The sequence below is a fragment of the Plasmodium malariae genome, assembly GCF_900090045.1.
Source record: "Plasmodium malariae genome assembly, chromosome: 12".
NCBI classification, from domain to species: Eukaryota; Apicomplexa; class Aconoidasida; order Haemosporida; family Plasmodiidae; genus Plasmodium; species Plasmodium malariae.
The window spans coordinates 520,600-540,421 of record NC_041786.1 but is presented as its reverse complement, the minus strand read 5'-3'; the positions used below and the strand labels follow the sequence as shown (position 1 = coordinate 540,421).

The 19,822-nt window shown below is 25.1% G+C and overlaps 3 protein-coding genes across 3 annotated transcripts; 2 read left to right on the top strand and 1 right to left on the bottom strand.

Moving 5' to 3' along the window:
* Positions 1 to 1,470: 1,470 nt before the first annotated feature.
* On the top strand, positions 1,471 to 4,038 carry PmUG01_12020800 (krox-like protein, putative; the record flags this gene model as incomplete). Its single annotated transcript, XM_029006410.1, has 1 exon — positions 1,471 to 4,038. The coding sequence occupies one exon, from the start codon at positions 1,471 to 1,473 to the stop codon at positions 4,036 to 4,038; it is 2,568 nt and encodes an 855-aa protein (XP_028862902.1).
* Positions 4,039 to 6,320: 2,282 nt separating this feature from the next.
* HSP110 (heat shock protein 110, putative) lies at positions 6,321 to 9,188 on the top strand (the record flags this gene model as incomplete). The annotated part of the gene is made up of 1 exon (XM_029006409.1): positions 6,321 to 9,188. One exon carries the CDS (start codon positions 6,321 to 6,323, stop codon positions 9,186 to 9,188), a length of 2,868 nt encoding a protein of 955 aa, XP_028862901.1.
* Positions 9,189 to 11,714: 2,526 nt separating this feature from the next.
* PmUG01_12020600 (zinc finger protein, putative) lies at positions 11,715 to 17,881 on the bottom strand (the record flags this gene model as incomplete). Its single annotated transcript, XM_029006408.1, has 3 exons — positions 11,715 to 16,711; positions 17,294 to 17,499; positions 17,880 to 17,881. Coding segments are annotated over 3 exons (5,205 nt in total).
* Positions 17,882 to 19,822: the final 1,941 nt, after the last annotated feature.

Genomic DNA, 19,822 nt, shown 5'->3' with positions numbered 1-19,822 from the left:
CATATGAATACGTACATATTAATATATATACACTTCCACCAATATGTACGTCTCTTCTTTTAACTCTTATAATCCCGTACAATGTGATGCCATGCTACACGTAAAAGATCTTTAAATTATAGAAAATACATGCCCGTATATATATACATATATGTTTAGGTGTATATTAAATTTACATGTTTTTACTGCCATATAATTCAAAGGGGAAAAATTAACAGTGATGCTTCACGCGCAGTTGTGCCAAGTACATTTATTTTTTTTAAAACGTGAATCATTTTTCCATTTTTTCACAAAAAAGCAAAAAAAAAAAAAAAAAAGGGCTGAAATTATACAAATATTAACACATAACTATTTATTTCTTTCCTTTAACCAAAAAAAAAAAAAAAAAAAAAAAAATACGGCGGAAAAATATATATATATACATTAATACTGGTATATGTGCTTTTTTGCAGTTTACTACAGGAAAACACTTTCTTCAAAAACTTACGATGCTTATGTTATTGTTAAATTTTTTTCGTAATATTATTTTCCAAAATTAAAAAAAAATGGATGGGAAGCATAATATTGCATTATATATATATATAAATGCAAACAAGTATGTATTAATTTATACGTGCCAGCACCCGCAACATTAAAGAAGAAAAGAAGAAAATTTTAACATTATGTAAACAAATCCAAATAAACAAAATGTTATATGGGTTTTTAATGAAATGCAGAAGGGAAAACCCTGTATATATTTTTTATTAAACGAAAGGACTTATATTTTCAATTAAAATTTTCCATCTACATATTTAAAGAGGAATTAAATTGGCTTAACGAACAATAAGTTAATGTATGTATGCATTATTTATATGTACTTTTATATTTATACAATATTTATATATACTTTTATATATACAATATTTATATATACTTATATATATATATATATATTATTTATATGTACTTTTATATATATACATTATTTATATGTACTTTTATATATATACATTATTTATATGTACTTTTATATATATACATTATTTATATATACTTTTATATATATACATGTATCTATATATACGTATATATCTATATATACATTTATATTTATATATATTTTTTTATATTCATTAATATATACATTTACATACATATATATATATATATATATATATATATATATATATATATATATATATATATATATATATATATATATTTATATTTATATTTATTATATTTATATTTATATTTATATTTATATTTATATTTATATTTATATTTATATTTATATTTATTTATTTATTTGTACGTATTTATATACATGTACTTAGGTATAATTATACGTTTTCATTTTTATTGATATATTTCTTGTACATTTAGGCTGTATGTACGTATGCTGTACATATTTATTTCATACTTATATTGACATGTAAGAAATTTATTAATATTATTTTTTTATTTTGAAAAAAAAAAAGCATTGAAAGGATGGGGGAAGGACACTCAAAACATACATTAAATTATGGAAATTTGAGGGAAGAGGATGTAGAAATGATAAGAAAAAAATTTAATTTAAATAAAAAAGAAGCAAATGAAAAAATTAGCACGTTAGATTTTATATATGTATATCCTTATATATTGAGACCATATATTGCCCTAGTATTGCCTTCATTTCATGAAGTACTAAGAAAAAAGTGTCGACATAAGGAAACAAAGAGTAATCATTATGGGTTTAATTATGCTTTAAATGTTCTGTTTAATAAAAGTAGTAAAAAAGTGAATAATGAAATATCCCTTCAAGACATAATTAATATATTGTCATATATTAACAGTGTAAAAAGTCGGATACTTATAAAAATTTTGTTTATGAGCTTTTTAAGATATAGTATATCACATGGTAGTAACCCGAATAATGCTAACGTGAATAGTGGTAACATGAATGGTGGTAGAGAGATATATTGTAACCTTAATGATGGAAACCCGAATGATGGTAATCTGAGTGATTCTAATCCGAGTGATTCTAATCCGAATTATGCCAATCTAAATGATGGTAATCCAAATGATGATTGCCCGAATAACACATTAACCAAATTTAAATTGGAGGAGGAAAATGAGGGCAACACGGAAAACTTAAGCACCATGGAACGTACAAAGGGGAGTGATAAAAAAGAGGACATACATGCTTCCTTCCTCAACTGCAATGATAATAACAGTAATGACAATAATGTTAACAATATTTACAGTAATAATAATTATGGCAATAATGGTGATAATGATAGGGGTAATAAATATAATAACAATATTAATACTACAAGTGAAGATGAGGATGAATTAGGAAGAAACCGCAATTCTTTTAAATTTGTGTTTTCCGATTCAAATGTGAATGTAATAAATAAAAATAAAAAAAAGGAAAGAAATTATAAATTTATAAAGGATAATATTTTCTTTTTAGAAAAAAATATTTTGAAAAATCAGTATCCAAAAAATTATATTATGAAAGATTTAATATCAGTAGAAGAAGCCTTACATCATCTTTTTACATATATGTATATTGAACAATTATATTTATTATATCCAAATAATATATTATTCAAACTAGCTAATAAAAGTCAAATACCTGAAAAGAATAATATATCATTAAAAAAATACTCAACTAGTCCATATGATGTTACGAATTTAAATAATAGAAAAAATAGTTGGGACTTAGCCTACTTTTTTAATGAACTTTTTTGTTCATTAGAAACAAATTTAGATTTTAGAAATATAATTATGGGTTTTAGATTATTTGTAAATTCCATAGATAATAATAAAAATACTATATATTCACTAGTGGTTGAATATATTAATACCACATTTATAAGTTTGTGTAGTAATTATTCTAACGCAACACTGAAGCATTTCATGAATTGCGAAAATATAATAACAGAGGAAAAAAAAAAGAAAAAGAAAAAAAGTAACAGTGGTATTAGTAATAGTAATAACAATAATAATAGCAGTAATGGTAAGAGTTACATTAACACTGGTGAAGAAAACAGGTCGGAGGAAGAGAACGGCTTGGAAAATATTAATGACTTATGCATGAACAGTATAGATCTAATACATACGATATATACTAACATGAAAATGAATGAAATAAAAAAACAAGAAAATAAGAACAACCCTAAAAAGATAGAAGAGAAATATGAAAAATCATCTTCAATTGTCGAAATTCAGAATTCATCCAGTGGATGGAGAGGATTATTTTTAAATAAAACAAGTAAAATATTAACAGATGAAGTAGTTTTTACCCTAAGACAATGTTCGCCATGTTTTATGAATAATGAATGGTATAGATTATATGCTTCTTGGAAAGAAGGTACAAGTTTTAATAGATTTATGAGCTGCCTTTTTTATTATGAAGCCCCTATAATAATTGTAATAAAAACAAGTGACAATCAAATATTAGGTGCAGTTTGTACCACTGCTCTAAAGGATTCTCATTTATTTCATGGATCCTCAAATGACTTTTTATTTTCAGCTTCACCAGTTTTTAGAATAATAAGAACAAATCAATTCGGAACAAATTATGTTTATTTGAATAGTAAAAATTCCTTTTACCCTAAGGGGTTAGGTTTTGGAGGAAGAACTGAATGCTTCAGACTATTTTTGAGTGATGAATTTAAAGACTCTTATTGTACTCAATCTGATTATACTTATAAAAGCGGGCACTTATATTTCCCACATTATGAAAGGGATAATAATAAAGTAAAAGAACACAAGAACAAAAATAATTCGAATGATAATCAGTATATCCATTATGAGGAAAATGATGATGATGAAGGCGATGAAGACACCTTTTTGTACAAACTTTCCATAAACGAAGTGGAGGCATGGGGTTGTGGTGATGAAAAAGCATTAGAGCAGCAAAGGTTGATGCAGCAGAATGAAGAAGCTTGTAAGCAAGAAAGAAGATCAACAGACAAATCCAAGATTGTTCAAAATAGTTTTGATAAGGAATTTTTGTTGCCCAAGGTTTTCGTAGGAGGTAAGTATGAAAAACTTACTCAGGATAAATAGCGCCTCGACGTGCATATATGAGTGCCAAGCTGTTTTAGAGCCATTAAACGATAATTCGTGGAAAAGTAAAATAAAGCCCCTTTTTTTTTTTTTTTTTTCTTTTTTAATTATTTTATAATTTTTTATTTTTATATTTATTTATTATTATTTATTTATTTATTAGTATATTTCTATTCATTTATTATTATTTATTTATTAGTATATTTCTGTTCATTTATTATTATTTATTTATTTATTTATTTATTAGTATATTTCTATTCATTTATTATTATTTATTTATTTATTTATTTATTTATTAGTATATTTCTATTCATTTATTATTATTTATTTATATTATTTTATTTTTTTGTTTTGCATTTGTGTAGCGCAATTCGAATAAAATTTTATAGTGCCATTTGCCATTCAAGTTATATTAATACATAGTAAGAAATTTCGTTTTTGCTTAATTAATTAGTTTTTATAATTATTCTGCAGTTGAAAAATGTGCCTTTTCGCTTTTGAGAGTGGCCCTCATTTTGTGTAACTTTTCGTACCATTTTTTTTTGTTCCTTGCTGCTTAGTATATATTGTTCACACGAATATGAGTATGGGTATGTATGAGTTTTGTCCATGTGTTTGTTGAATATACGAATATATGAATAGATATGTGTCTGTGTATATATAATATATTTCATTCTTAAATGCATAAACGTGTAAACAGTAACTTCGGTATGGAAAATACATGATTGGCGAAAATCCCCTTTTTGTGGCATACATGCTATTCTCTTTTTAATATATTTTTTTTTTATTGTAGCTTTTTTCATTTGAACAACAAAATGAATGTTCTTACATCCTTGTGTCTTTTTTAATTGTACCATCGTATGTTTATTTGATCTAATTTTTATTATTGTTTTATGTACATCTTCATTCTTCTAATTTAAGCTTTAATTTAAACTTCAATTTTAGTTTTAATTTTAACTTCATTTAGTTTTAATTTTAACGTCAATTATAATTTTAATTTTAACATTATTTATAGCTTTAATTATAAGGTCAGTTTTAGCTTTAATTTTAATTTTTTTTTTTTTTGATCGTATTATTATTTTTAATTTTCAAAATTTACTCAACACGATAACGTTCAGTGAATCAGTTAAAAGTGCGCTAAATTTAGCAAGTGTGTATATATAATTTGTACATGGATGAATGTGTATATATATACATATATGTATATATGGACGTTTAATGTAGCAAAATTACTCTAAAACTGTAATTTCTGGATTAGCAACTTAAAAACGTTCTAATATAACACCCTAATAATAAGTTCTTAAAACGTGTTCCAATTGCCCTTTGTGAGGAGTAATATAAATTCTCATTTTTATTCTGAAAATCTTTTTTACATGATTTTACTGAACTTATAAACCACTATATATGATAGTATATATACATATATAAATACATACAAAAATATGAGTTTATATATTCATATGTTTACATGGGTATATAATATGTAGTATAAAAAATATTTAAAAATTTTTAATTAGTCAATGTCGTTAGATAGGGTTTTTTTGAAAAAAATTCCCCTCGAAAAAAAAGAAATTTTGACCAGAAAATTAAAAGTTAACCATAAAAAAAAAAAGATATAGCACTAAACGTATTTTTGTACATATATATATAGTGATAGTGCCAAACTAGTACAGCCCCAAATTAACCATAAAAATAAAAAAAAAAATAATATAGTAAAATTCATAAAAAAATTAGAGAGAAAAATGCATAAACAAATCAGCAATTTTGAATGGAGAGAATATTAAAAATATATTTATGTACAAATAATTCTAACGAATAACAATATCTCACAGCAACGATTTTTTTCATTTCAGATTGTGATAACAAGTTCGCGCAGTCCGAATATTGAAGTGATATATAAATATATATATATATAAATATATATACATACGTACACGTAAGCTTTATTATGCATAAAGTCAGCTGACAAATTACGAGGGAAAAAATGAGAAAATTGTAACGTAATTTAATTTAAAGTATAAACATTCGTTCTCATATAAAAGATCGTCCGCACACATTTACGTTTACACATCAACGAATACTAATCAACGTATACACGTCAAAACGAAATACTGCAGGCGGGCGCCTATTTATTCCATTTTGTACACATGTTCACACGGTAGCACTATGCTTTTTGCTTTCCCATTTTGATTTATGCACATTACATGAAATAAACACAAAATTTGCAAGACCAATATATGACAGCATAGCGAGAGCAATTCAATTATAAACAAGAGTTAAAGATGATAAAACGTACACTTATTTTATGTTTATCTGTTATAACATTTCTGAATAATGTAATAATTGTAAAAAGTTCCTCATTATTAGGAATAGATTTTGGTAATGAATATATTAAGGTATCAATTGTATCACCAGGTAAGGGGTTTAATATATTATTAAATAATCAGAGTAAGAGAAAAATATCAAATGCTATATCTTTTGCTACCAAGGTAAGAACATTTGATGAAGAGGCAAAAGTTTATAGCTCGAAACAGCCTCATTTAACCTTAATAAATAGTAATAACTTTTTGGGGTATAATATATTTGATTGGTTAAAAAACAATAAAGAAAATTTGAATATTGAAAATTACGACGAAAATAATGAAGCGTTTTATAGTGACATAAACAACTACGATTTTGAACATGGGGATCCTGCTTCAAAATATTTTGCATATGATTATGTGGTTGATAGTAAAAGAGGAACTATTAACTTAAAATTAAAGAATGACATGGTTTTATCGTCTGAAGAGGTCAGTGCAAACATATTAGGTTATATTAAAAAATTAGCATACACTCATTTAAATATAGATTATAAAACAAAGAGAACTTTAAATGTAAATATTGGTTGTGTTATATCAGTACCTTGTAATTTTTCTCAAAGAAAAAAGGAAGCCATAGTAAATGCATCAAAAATAGCTGGTTTAGAATTGTTGAGTATAGTTAATGGGATAACAGCTGCAGCTATTCATAATGTGCATGATTTGCCATTAAATACGACGAAGCTGACTATGTATTTAGATGTTGGGAGTAAGAATATAAATGTAGGTATCGCAACGATTAGTAATGTGGAGAAGGACAAAGTTCGTTCAAGAAGTGTTAAGGTATATGCATGTGAGGTATTGGAAAATAGTTCAGGAAATAAAATAGATGTATTATTAGCAGAATTTTTAAGGAAAAGATTTGAAGAGAAACATAATATTTCTATGATTAATGATAGAAAGGCAATGAGGAAATTAATAATATCTGCAAATAAGGCAAAATTATTATTGAGTGCTAAGAAGTCAGCTGATATATTTATTGAAAGTTTATATAATAATAAAAGTTTAACAGATAGTGTTAGTAGGCAAGAATTTGAAGATTTAATTCATGACATAATTATGAATTTTAAACGACCTATTAATAATGCTCTTAAAAAAGCGTCTTTTGAATTAAAAGACATTGAAGCATTAGAATTAATAGGATCAGGATGGAGAGTACCTAAAGTGCTAAATGAAATTACCAATTTCTTTAACCCTTTAAAAGTAGGTATGCATCTGAATAGTGATGAAGCTGTTACTATGGGTACTCTTTACATTGCTGCTTATAATAGTGCAAATTTTCGACTAAAAGATTTAGACTATACAGATATTATTTCGAATGAATATCATGTATTATTTGAGGACAGTACTAAAACTAAGGATAATGAATCTAGTGATGAGAAAAATATACAGAAAGAATTAATTAGCTACAATTCCAAGTACCCTGTTACAAAAAGTGTTATATTAAAATATAGAGATAATTTAAAGATTTCGGTTTTTGAGAATGGGAAAATGATTACGCAGTATTCTGTAAATCCTTTAGACGACGGGACAAAGAAGAAATATGAAAATTTAGATCCTCCAAAAATAAAGCTAAAATTTCATCTTGATAAATTCGGTGTTCTGAATATGGAAAGCATGCACCTTATGTACGAGGAGAAGAAGCAAATGGAAGGAAGCGAAGAGGGAAAAGAAAATAAAGAAGGTAAGAAGGATGACAAGGAGGATAAAAATGAAGATAAGAAGGACGATAAGGAGGATAAAAATGAAGATAGGAAGGACGATAAGGACAGCAGTGAAGAAATTATCGAAGAAAACCTCGAAAAGAACGAGGAGCAAGGGTCGCAGCAGCGGCAAGGTGGTGAAGAAAATAAGGATACAGATAAAACAGAAAAGAACAAAACACAAGTAGTAAAACATAATGTATCATTAACATACGAAATTAAGCATATAAAGCCAATGACTCTAACATATGAAGAAATAAAGACAAAGAAGGAATTCTTAAAAAAACTAGATCAGAATGATATCAATATTTTTTTGAAATCGGAAAAAAAAAATAATCTAGAATCCTTTATATATGAAAGTAGAAGTAAAATGAAACAAGACATGTATAAACAAGTTTGTAAGGAAGAAATCAGAAATGAATATTTAAAAAAATTGGAAGAATATGAAGAGTGGTTGTATATAGAAAATGATGAACCATTAGAAAATGTAAGTAACAAAATTAGAGAGTTAGAAGATATTTATATTCCCGTTAAAGAAAGGGCAGAAGAACTACAGATAAGAGATAAACTTATCGAAGAAACGAATTCAAAAATAAAAGAAATGAAAGAAAAAATTAAGGAATATTATGAAAAAAAACCATGGGCTGAACAAACAATTAATGTGGTAAGGGATTCATTAGAAAAAGAAATAACGTGGTGGATTCAGGCTCAAGAAGAACAAAAAAAATTAGATAACTATTCTCCGCCTTATTATAAAGCTAAGGAAGTAGAACTAAAATTTAAATCAATTAACTCATTAGTGAAGAGCCTTGAAAAAATTAAAAAACCTGTAGTAAAGAAGGAAAAAAAAGAGGAAAATAAAAATACGGATGAAACGAAGACACAAAATTCATCACAAGAAAATAAAGAAAACGATAAGAATAATGAAAATAACAATGAAATTCTAAATGAGAAAAAAGATAAAGAAGATGCAGTTAATGACAACGTGAATAAAACAGACACAAATACGCAAAAAGGAAGTGAGGCAGAGGAGCAAAATAATTCTCAGGAAAATACAAATGATGCACAGGAGAAGAAGGATGAGCTTTGAAAGGGAATGAAGAAAATAATTAGATTTGTACGTTTATATATTTTTTTTTCCCATTCCTTTTGCGTTCTCGTTTTCTATTCTTTCTGTGTTCCCCTTTTCCATTCCCTTTACTTTTTCTTTTCCCTTCTTTTTTTTTTTGTGTCGCATTTTTGCCGCATGTTTTCATGCTATCCACGATTTAGCAAAACTGTTTAATATTATGCAAAAGCAATTTTAATTTTTTCCATTTCATTTATTAATTTATTATTTTTTTTTTATTGTATATTTGTTTTACTCAATATTTATAATACATATATATGTGAATATTTTCGCATTAATAAATACACTTTTTCACGATTCCCCAGTTAAATCTTAAACCAAGAAAGACTTATATTTTAAATGTCGTAAATTTTATTCTTTTAATGTGCACATGAGCGGAAGCATATAAATATACTTACATAAGCACACGCACGCATATGTATATATATACATATATATGTACGTACGCACAAAAGTGAAAGAGGATATATATGCAATTTGAGAAATCATCAATGTTCAATTTTTAAAATGCTGAAATGATGAGCACTGTCAGTAGAACTCAATAAGAAACGCTAGAGTGTCGTATAATTTGACAGTTAGCTGAATAGGCTAATATACAATAAAACACAACCAAAAAAAAAAAAACAAAAAAATAATATAATAAATAAAATAAATTAATAAATAAATAGATAAGACAATATAGAATGGAATAGAACAAGCTACTATGAACATTTAACTAAGTGATTTGGGCGAATACAACACTCAAATTCTGTAGTTAGAGTATTTCATATAAAATTAGTTTTTACATTTAGGCAATACAAAATTAAGACTTTCAGTACTAAATCCTTTTTGTCCTTTCCTTTTAACTCCTTTCACTACTCATTATGTAATAACTAAAGAAAATGCATATTCTTTACTTATGTACTTCTGATCATGTTTCTTTTTTATCCTTATAAAAGAAAAATGAAACTAGCAATTGTTTCATGCTAAGAATAAGTCTACGTCCGTACTATAAATTATAAAATTAGTAGGAATAAACTCTTAACTCATTGTTATATATATATATATATATTTACATATTTATATTTTAGGGTTTGTTCTAATAAATTTAAAGAATTCCTAATAATCACTTTACAATTTATACTACTATTTCAAAAATAGCACAACAGTTTTGTAGAAAAGGATAAAAAAAAAAAAAATTCTAAATTTGTATTTATCACACTTAAAAATGTGCTCAATTTTAACAAATATATGTTAAACATAAATATAAATAAATAAATAAATATATATATATATATATATATATATATATATATATATGTATATATATCATGAAATAATATAATACAATATAATAAAATGTGTAAGCACACACCCTTATAATTATTTGTTTATGTATATATATTTATGCGAAAATTATTTAAACAAAAAAAAAAAAAACAAAAAGGAAATATCAAGGGAAAAAAATTAATTAAAACACATTTATAATAAATATCAAACTATATATATATATATAAATGTATTTATATATTTTTCTGTTTCTTTTTTTAAAATAAATATACTATATGCATATCATGAAGGGGGAAAAACTGCTGTCACTTCAGAAGATGTCTTAGAAGACGTAATAACTGTTGAAAAATGCAAAAATAAAAGGTACAATCGATAGAACAATGAATTACTGTTATTACACTTATGCATAAATGCATACGTACATATAAAAATATATATATTTTCACATAATTCTACCTATTTGTTAAAATGAAATAAAAGCTAAATGCAATTTATAAAAAAAAAAATTTTGTCATCTCTTTATATTTAAGCTATAAAATAAACATTTCTCTCTTTTCATAATTACGCTTTACATTAATTTTATAAAAAAAAAAAAAAAAAAAAAAAAAAGAAATGGCACTTCATATATTCCAATAATAATTTTTGTTTTTTTTTTCTTGAAGAATTTTTTAATATTTATTAAAAAAATTGTCTTAAATTTTTGAAACATATTTATAACTACTATTCTAATTTAACAAGAAAAATATTTTAACAATTAAATATAAAATATATGTGAAATATAAAAAAACATAAAAAATACTAAGCTGAGAAAAGAAAGGAAAAAAATATAATGCACCATTAAAAAAAAAGAAAGGAGAAAAAAAAAAAAAAAAATGTAATCCCTACTCTCATCTTAATTATATATTCATTAATACATACAATTTCATCCTTTAGCTTCTTCAAAAGACAAGGAATTTAATAACCCTTTTTTAAATTACCTTACCCTCCTTAAGGTAAATATTTTCCTCATTCAGAGACTTACTACCTAACAAGAAAAAAGGTTAATTATGAAGAAGTGTATCGGGAGCAAAAGTAGATGCATGAATGTGCAGGAGCATACAAACATATATATATATATATATATATATATATATATATACGTACATGCGTACATATATACAAATACACATTCGTTCGCTGTTACTGACATCCACATTGCAAGACATAATCTATTAATATTCATCTTATTGTGTTTCGTTTTATTTTGTGCGATTTTGCATTGCTTTTTTTATTACCCATAACGTTCAATGAGGTATTCGAATGACTCGACAAATTACTTCCATTACACTTATGAAAATACATGATTCCATTTGGTGTTTCTTTATTTCTATGTGTAATAGGTATTTCTGCATGCTCTAATACACTATCAAACGTGATCTCATCCCTTTCACTATCGTTGCTGTTACCAGTAGTTTCATAAATATTTCCTAAATCGTCATACGTACCATTTGCATTTAAGCTTATTTCTTCTTCACTGTTATTATTTCTAACACTGTTTACATTTCCCGATGTACTGTGTTTAATATTAAGAATGTTTTCACAACTGTCTCTTTTATTACCATCATCGCAGTTGATGCTTCCATCACTCCTATAACTCCTGTCGTTTTTAATTATTAACATTTTGTCATTTTTAATCTTATGAATATTCCTACTGCTTCTTCTACTATTCCCACTGCCCCTATTGATTATACTATTTTTCTTATTTGTGCTATTTCTTTTCCTTCTATTATAGTCACTACTATCATTACTCATGTTCATGCTTTCACAATACCCTTTATTGATTTTACCACTTCTATTGTCCTCATTTTTTTTGATCCTTGACGTAAATTTTTTATAAAATTGAGTATCATAAAACGATTTATTTAATTCAGAACAGTTGCATAAATCTGCCAAATTAATATTATTGTTACAATATTTTTTCTTATTTTTTGTTGTTAATTCCATATTTTTGATATTTATTATGGTATTATTATTATTGCAATTTTCATCTGAATAACTGTAATTGTGTATAAACGCATTAATATCATTAGTAGCGTAACTTGTATATGCATCATAATATGATTTATTTCTTCTATTATTTCTAAGAAAATAATCTTTGTGTTTTTTTTCAAAAGGTAAATTATATTCTTTCATGTTGTTATCATTTGCACAATGATATTGTTTTTCGATATCGTTATGTTCTTTGAAATCATATATATTAATTTCGTTTTTACTGCTCTCAGTTATGTACTCACCATAATTTCTACTACAACTGTCGATATTGCTGTTAGTGTTACTGTTAGTGTTACTGTTAGTGTTACTGTTACTGTTACTGTAACCATTATTATTGTTACTATAATTAGAGCTATTACTATTAATATCATTATTACTATTATTATGATTGGAAGTACTCGTGTTATTGGTAGTACTATTACTAATAGTGTTATTATTACTACTGCTTCCACATTTGTCGTTATACTTTGGGTTGTAATTACTGCTACCACCAGTATTACTATTGTTATTGTAATTATCTTTGTCTTTTTGTAGGTTTAAAAAAGATTGGTTCTTTTTATTCGCATAGTTTGAGTTATGTAACAAACATGGCACATCAAAATAAGCAAGATTACCATTCGAGCAATAACTATTTAAAACAAAATCAGAACCTACATTAAAATTAGGAATACCACCCCTGTAATTATAGTTGAATTTTTTATCAACACAACTAACCGAGTTAATAAGAACGTATGGATTGTTTCGGTTCACACTAAGTTTATCATTAAAATTGAAGACATTGTATGGTTTGTGCGTTTCTACACTTTGTGAGTAATACTTATGGTTAAACTTATATCTGCTACTGCTACTGCTACTGTTGATGTTACCGCTAATCTTTGCACTAATTTTATCGCTGCTATTACTGCTACCGTTATTATTATCACCACCACTACTATCATTAATATTTTTCATCCTACTATAACTATTTCTACCTCTATCGCATTTATACTCCTGTGGACTTTCATAATACAACTTTTCTTTATAAAATGACTCCTCACTATAGTATTTTTTTTTTAAATAATAATTCAAATATTCATCGTTCAAATTATTCCTATGAAAAGGCACGTTAAAAAAATTTGTACATGATACTTTATTTCTCATTAAATTTCCCTTTATATATTTCGATACGTTGTGCTGATTTTTGTAAACATAATTCTGATCTTTACTAATGATACTACTAGGCATCATATTTCCATCTTTACAAAGACTCAAAGTATTATTATTCTGGTACATATTTTCTACAATGAATGGTCTTTCTGCATTGTCATTATTCATACATTTTTTTAATTTTTTATGACGTACATTTTTTTTATCATATAAATCTAACATAATATTCTTATTATTCGAATTAATCATTTTTGTTTTGTTTTTCAACATATGTTGTTCTTTTAGTTCGCATGCATCAACAGTATAATTGTTTATTAATGGCGCATTGTTGTTACCACATGATATCGACAATTTTTTAGTAACGCTCATTTTTTCCCTACTTCTATTACTATTACTTTCTCTTTCGTTACTACTGCTATTACTACTACTACTACTACTATTGTTATGGTCGTTGCTGTCACACCCGTCCAGCTTGGTCCCATTTACTTCATCAGCATTGTGTAAGCTGTCCTTTGTAGAGTACATAAACGACTTACTATATTTGTATTTATTTACCATGCAATTTTCATAGTTTAATGAATAGCCATTCATACTGCTAGAATTTTGAATTTTTGTTAGGGAGTCATTCAAATTTTCCTCGTTATTTATATCGCTTATATCTTTTAGACTATTAGATTCTATTCCTACAATTTTCTTACGCATTTTGCTAGGATCATTATAAGCGGTATGTTTATTGTTAGTTAAGTTCATGTCACCAGTGTAATAAGTGTCATTATAATTTGCTTGGTTATATAAAATACCATTAATCGTTTCTCCTTCATTTTTATTAAAATGATAATAAGAATATGGAAAGACATTTTCATTAAATTCCTTTTGATAACTACTATTATTAACAGAATCATACATTTTTTCTAAACTAGTATTACAATTAAATATAAAATTATTATTTAGAATATCATTATTTGTGCAAAAATCTGTTAATTGAGGAGTTTTCCATTCATTACGAAAAAAAAAATTGTCTTCAATATTCATTTTTTCATAATTTATATAATTATTTCTATTAATAAAATTTAAGTTATCATGACTATTCAGTGCACTTAAAGCTTTGTCACAAAAAGTATTACAGCTGTTGCGTATATATTCATTCTTTCTACCGTTATAAGATGTATCTTTATCATTGTTCTTGCAATAATTTCCAGAATCATTTCTATTGTATCTACTTATATTCTCATTATGATACATATTACTACAATTTTCGTTCGTATGCTTTAAAAATTTATTATTTTCAATAGGACTGTCATAATTACTACTGCATATTTTGTTATTATAACTATTATTAGAACTACTGCTTCCGTTACTGCTATTGCTACTATTGTTGTAGCTACTACTGTTATTCTTTTTATTACCGTTACTATTGCTGTACGTGTCATTATTACCATTGCTGTTATAGGTACTGTTGTTCTGGTTGCTGCTGTCATTGCTATTATTATCATTATCATTACGATCGCTGTTGTTATTATGACCATTATTACAACTGTCATTGCTTTCGTTATTTCCATTATTATTGCTACTATTATTATTATTATTATTGTTATTATTTCCGCTGGCATTATTTTCGTCATCGTCATCTCCCTCTTCATCGTTGTTGTTTTCATCATTATTGTCATTGTTGTTGTTGTTTTCATCTTCCTCATTATTTTCTTGAATGTTCTGATTATTATTTCGTACAACTATTTGTGCATTCATGGAATCATTAATCTTAATGTCATTATTAACATTATTGTTATTGCTATTACTGTTTCCATTACAATTTCCATTACAATTTTCATTGCTATTCATATCAAGGTCATCCTGAATACCTTCAATGTTCATATTGTTTCCTGAGCAGTTCAGTTGGACCAAATTTTGCTCATTGTTATTGTTATTACCATTTTCCATAAGGTTGTAGCAATTTCTTAAACCAAATATTCTATATTCATTTTGATAATTTAATAAGGACACAAAATTGTCAACTCTGTAAGAAACATAAGAATTCTGCATAGTATTAGTGGTATTTGTTAGATCAACAAACTGATTCCCTTCATAAGCATTTCTATTATTTTCTTCTAAATTGGTATTATTTATTTGAGTAATATTCGTATTGCTCTTTTCGTTATTAGCTATTTCAGATGAATCTATAACCTCTTTATTTTCAATAATATCAATTGTTCCACTCTTGAATGGAATTTCTTCATCTACTCTGAAATTTACGACACTTCTACCTACTTGTAGAGACATGGTATCTTTAGGACATATTTCTCTAGCTTTTCTCAAAGCAACTAATGTACCAAATTTTGAATTATGATCTTCTAATTTGAATAATCCTTTTTCATATTTTATAGTAGCATGATATCTTGAAATAGAAACATCTGGAATTCGAACATCGGATTCATGTCCTCTTCCTAATTTAAGATATTTTTTATCAGCAAAACTAATTAAGTGCACTCCTTTACTTGTTTGTCCTATAATATTATCTAACACTATTAAAGGGGTTTTCAAATTTGGAATTTTTACTAGTTGTACTAATTCATCATTTTGTTTTATACTTTTCGGATATTTCGATTTACATAACTCACAGCATATATCCTTTATAAAAACTGAACCTGAAAACAGTTGATCATTTAAATTCAATCGTCCATTTATCCATTTTCTTAAACACATCAAATGAGCATATTTAATAGATCCTTTACAATCACATGGACATATTAATGGATCATTTTCTTGATTACCTTCTATTAAACATATTCTACATTGTATATTCGAAGAGTCTAATATTGCTTCACATTTTTTGGATGGACAATCATCTAATTTTAATGAATTTAACGTATCAACTGATTCAATGAATTGCCTTACTTTTAGACGAAATCTTCCTAATTTTATAATATCATTTTCGTGTAACGCATAAAATTTCTCAGGTAAATCCTTCACAATGATCCAAAGCTTTTTTACGTTGTACTGATTACTTAGGGAATGTTCAGCCGGTGATATCACATATTTATCTTTAATAATGAAAAGAAGTAAAAAATATAATAAAATGAAATATAATAAAATGAAATATGTTAAAATGAAATATGTTAAAATGAAATATAGTAAAATGAAATATAGTAAAATGAAATATAGTAAAATGAAATATGTTAAAATGAAATATAGTAAAATGAAATTAAAAATTCATAAAAAAAAAATATGCGCCATTAAATACAAAATGTCATTGCGTGAAAATTTTGTATTTTAAAATAACACAAAAAAGCAATTTATGTAGATATAAAAAATATATATATACTTGTTTCGTTTAATTTTTTTCTTTGCAATAAACGCCCCTCATTTAATTAGAGGTCACATGGACACGGACTTGTATATATGGATATACATAAGCGCATATATATATATATATATATAGGATGATAAATAAATCACTGCGTACGTTGTTTATTATATTATTATTATTATTTTGCTGTTGTTGTTCCCTTTCACGTCAGCAAAAATTTGCATTCACATGTAATTATTATGATTTGTACATGTGAAATACATAAAAAATATAATTAATTAAAATGTACAATTTGTTCGTAACTTCTTCTTGTTACCTTCTTCTGGTCGTACTGATAAAAGATAATCTTGTGCTGTATTAGGCAAGCACTGTGGATTATCAGCTACACACGAAACTTGTGCTTTTGAGCGAAAAAGCTTTATAGGAGTAGAAATTAAAAAACTTTTTTTATTTACTTGTTGAGCTTCATAATCAAATAGATCATGGCTATCACGCGTCCATGTTTTGGTCTCAACTCTTAACCTAAAAAAAAAAAAAATTTACATTATTGTTTACTTTTATCTATTTATTTATATGTATATATATATATTTATATATGCACATATTGCATGCTCAGGTAAAAATCAAATTGTTGTCATTAAAGCATTCAATTCATATTCCATTTTATTCGTCTTTTTTTTTTTTTATTTTGTTCTATAAGACGAAAGAAGTGTAAAATGATAAGAAATAAACGCTCATTTTTTATGCATACATATGTACGTGTATACATATATATATATGTATATATGTGCACATTTAAATATCAAATATGGATGCTTTTTGGTTATATATATAGCTGAGAGTTTTAAACATTAATTACAATAAACTGTGTGTGTATTATAATACGTATATAAATATATTACATTTTCCCGTATATTTTAATGATTAGTTTTGAATTATCAAGATGACCAAAAAAAAAAAAAAAAAAAAAATTTCCTAAAGTTCCATATATAGAAAATAACTATTTCAAAAAATATACTCTTATTTCTATTTCTTTTTTGCTCGGTATGTTAGAATAATAATTACAACTTCTTCTAATTTAAGAAACTTTCATTCCTCATTCAATAAAAAATGATGCGATAAAAGTATCACTTAATTAAATACTCCTTCTCTTCCCCCTGATTTTATATTTTAAATATTGAAAAAAAAAAGAAAAAATAACTACTTAGTACAGTATATATCTTTATGTGCAAATGCTATTTTCCTTTACACGTTAATATAAATTCATCAATTAAAAAATAAAAAAAATAATATTTGTTTAAGTAAAATCATACTTAGACGCATAGTAATATAAACAAAAAAAAAAAAAAAAAAATGTTAAATGAAATAAAAAAGGTATATAAAGAATAAATGAAAGTGTACGTATTTCTACATATATTATATGTATGTATATATATATATATATATATATAAAAATAAAAATTTGTATTATATTCTGTGAACACAAAGCATTATGCAAATGGAATATACATATTATGCATCACGTGTTATGTGAATAAAGGAAAAAATCTTAAGAAAAGAAAAAAAATTGAAAAAAAAAATAAATGCATAAACACATAATCAAGAACGAAATACGAAAAAACAGAAAGCATAAAAATAAAAAATAAAATAAATAAATAATTCTTATAATAATTCTGTGAAAATATTGCATTTATCTTATTGCATATGTCATGTTAAAAAAAAGAATATACTATTTTTAAATTTACATAAAAAGTATTTGTTACTTCAACTTAAAGTATTACGATTGTCACTATAATAACTTTTCACGTTTTTACAAATATGCTTCTTATTTTCTCTACTTAAACATGCAATTATGATTGAAATAAAATGTACATACTTATATGTATATGTATGTATGTATTCTTATATATATATATATCATGTTACTAAAAATAGCATACAAATAATACAAAAATGTATGTAAATTACTTAACTATATATAAATAAAATAAAAAAATATGAAAAAATAATAGAAGTTTTGCATAATATGTAAACGTACCAAAATTAACAAAAATAATATATATAAATAAGACGCACCCCTCTAAATTGTGGAAAACAAAGATAAAAAAAAAAAGGCGAACAGAATAATAGTAATATTATATATATATATAAATATTTAAGTACTTATTTACGGGTACACCCTATTAAATGTGCCTTCACACTAGTTTCTAATTATAATTAATAGTAATTATAGATGTTTTAAATGAAAGTGCATAAAAGAAAAAAAGAAAGAAAAAATAATATATACATCCATATACATATATATGTATATATTATATATATATATATATATAAATGTACGATGCAAAATTTAAAATAAACAATTAAAAATGTACTGAATTATTCTGAATTACATTTTACTACGTGGAACTAAACAGTACGAAATAAACTTTTTACTTTCTACATAGTGTTAAAATGTATATCTTTGTATAATTACAGACAGGTAATTTAACAATTTGGTACATATTTTTCCTTTTACGCAATTAACTTCTATTTTTAAAAGAAAAAAAAAAAATATTATATATATATATATATATATATATATACTCAGTTTAAAAACATATATGTACGTAAATACATACGTACATGTGTATTTATATAATTATGTATAAAACTTTACAGTATTTTATTATTTTACGCTCTTAACGCAACATGAATGATTCGCTAATTTACCTAATATGCAACTCTAAATTAACGTACTAGTGTTATAAATTTTTTCAGTGTGTTTATAACTATTAATATCTAAAAAATATAAATTTTCAAAGTTACGTTTCATATAACAAATTAAGGTGTATGCAAATGTTAT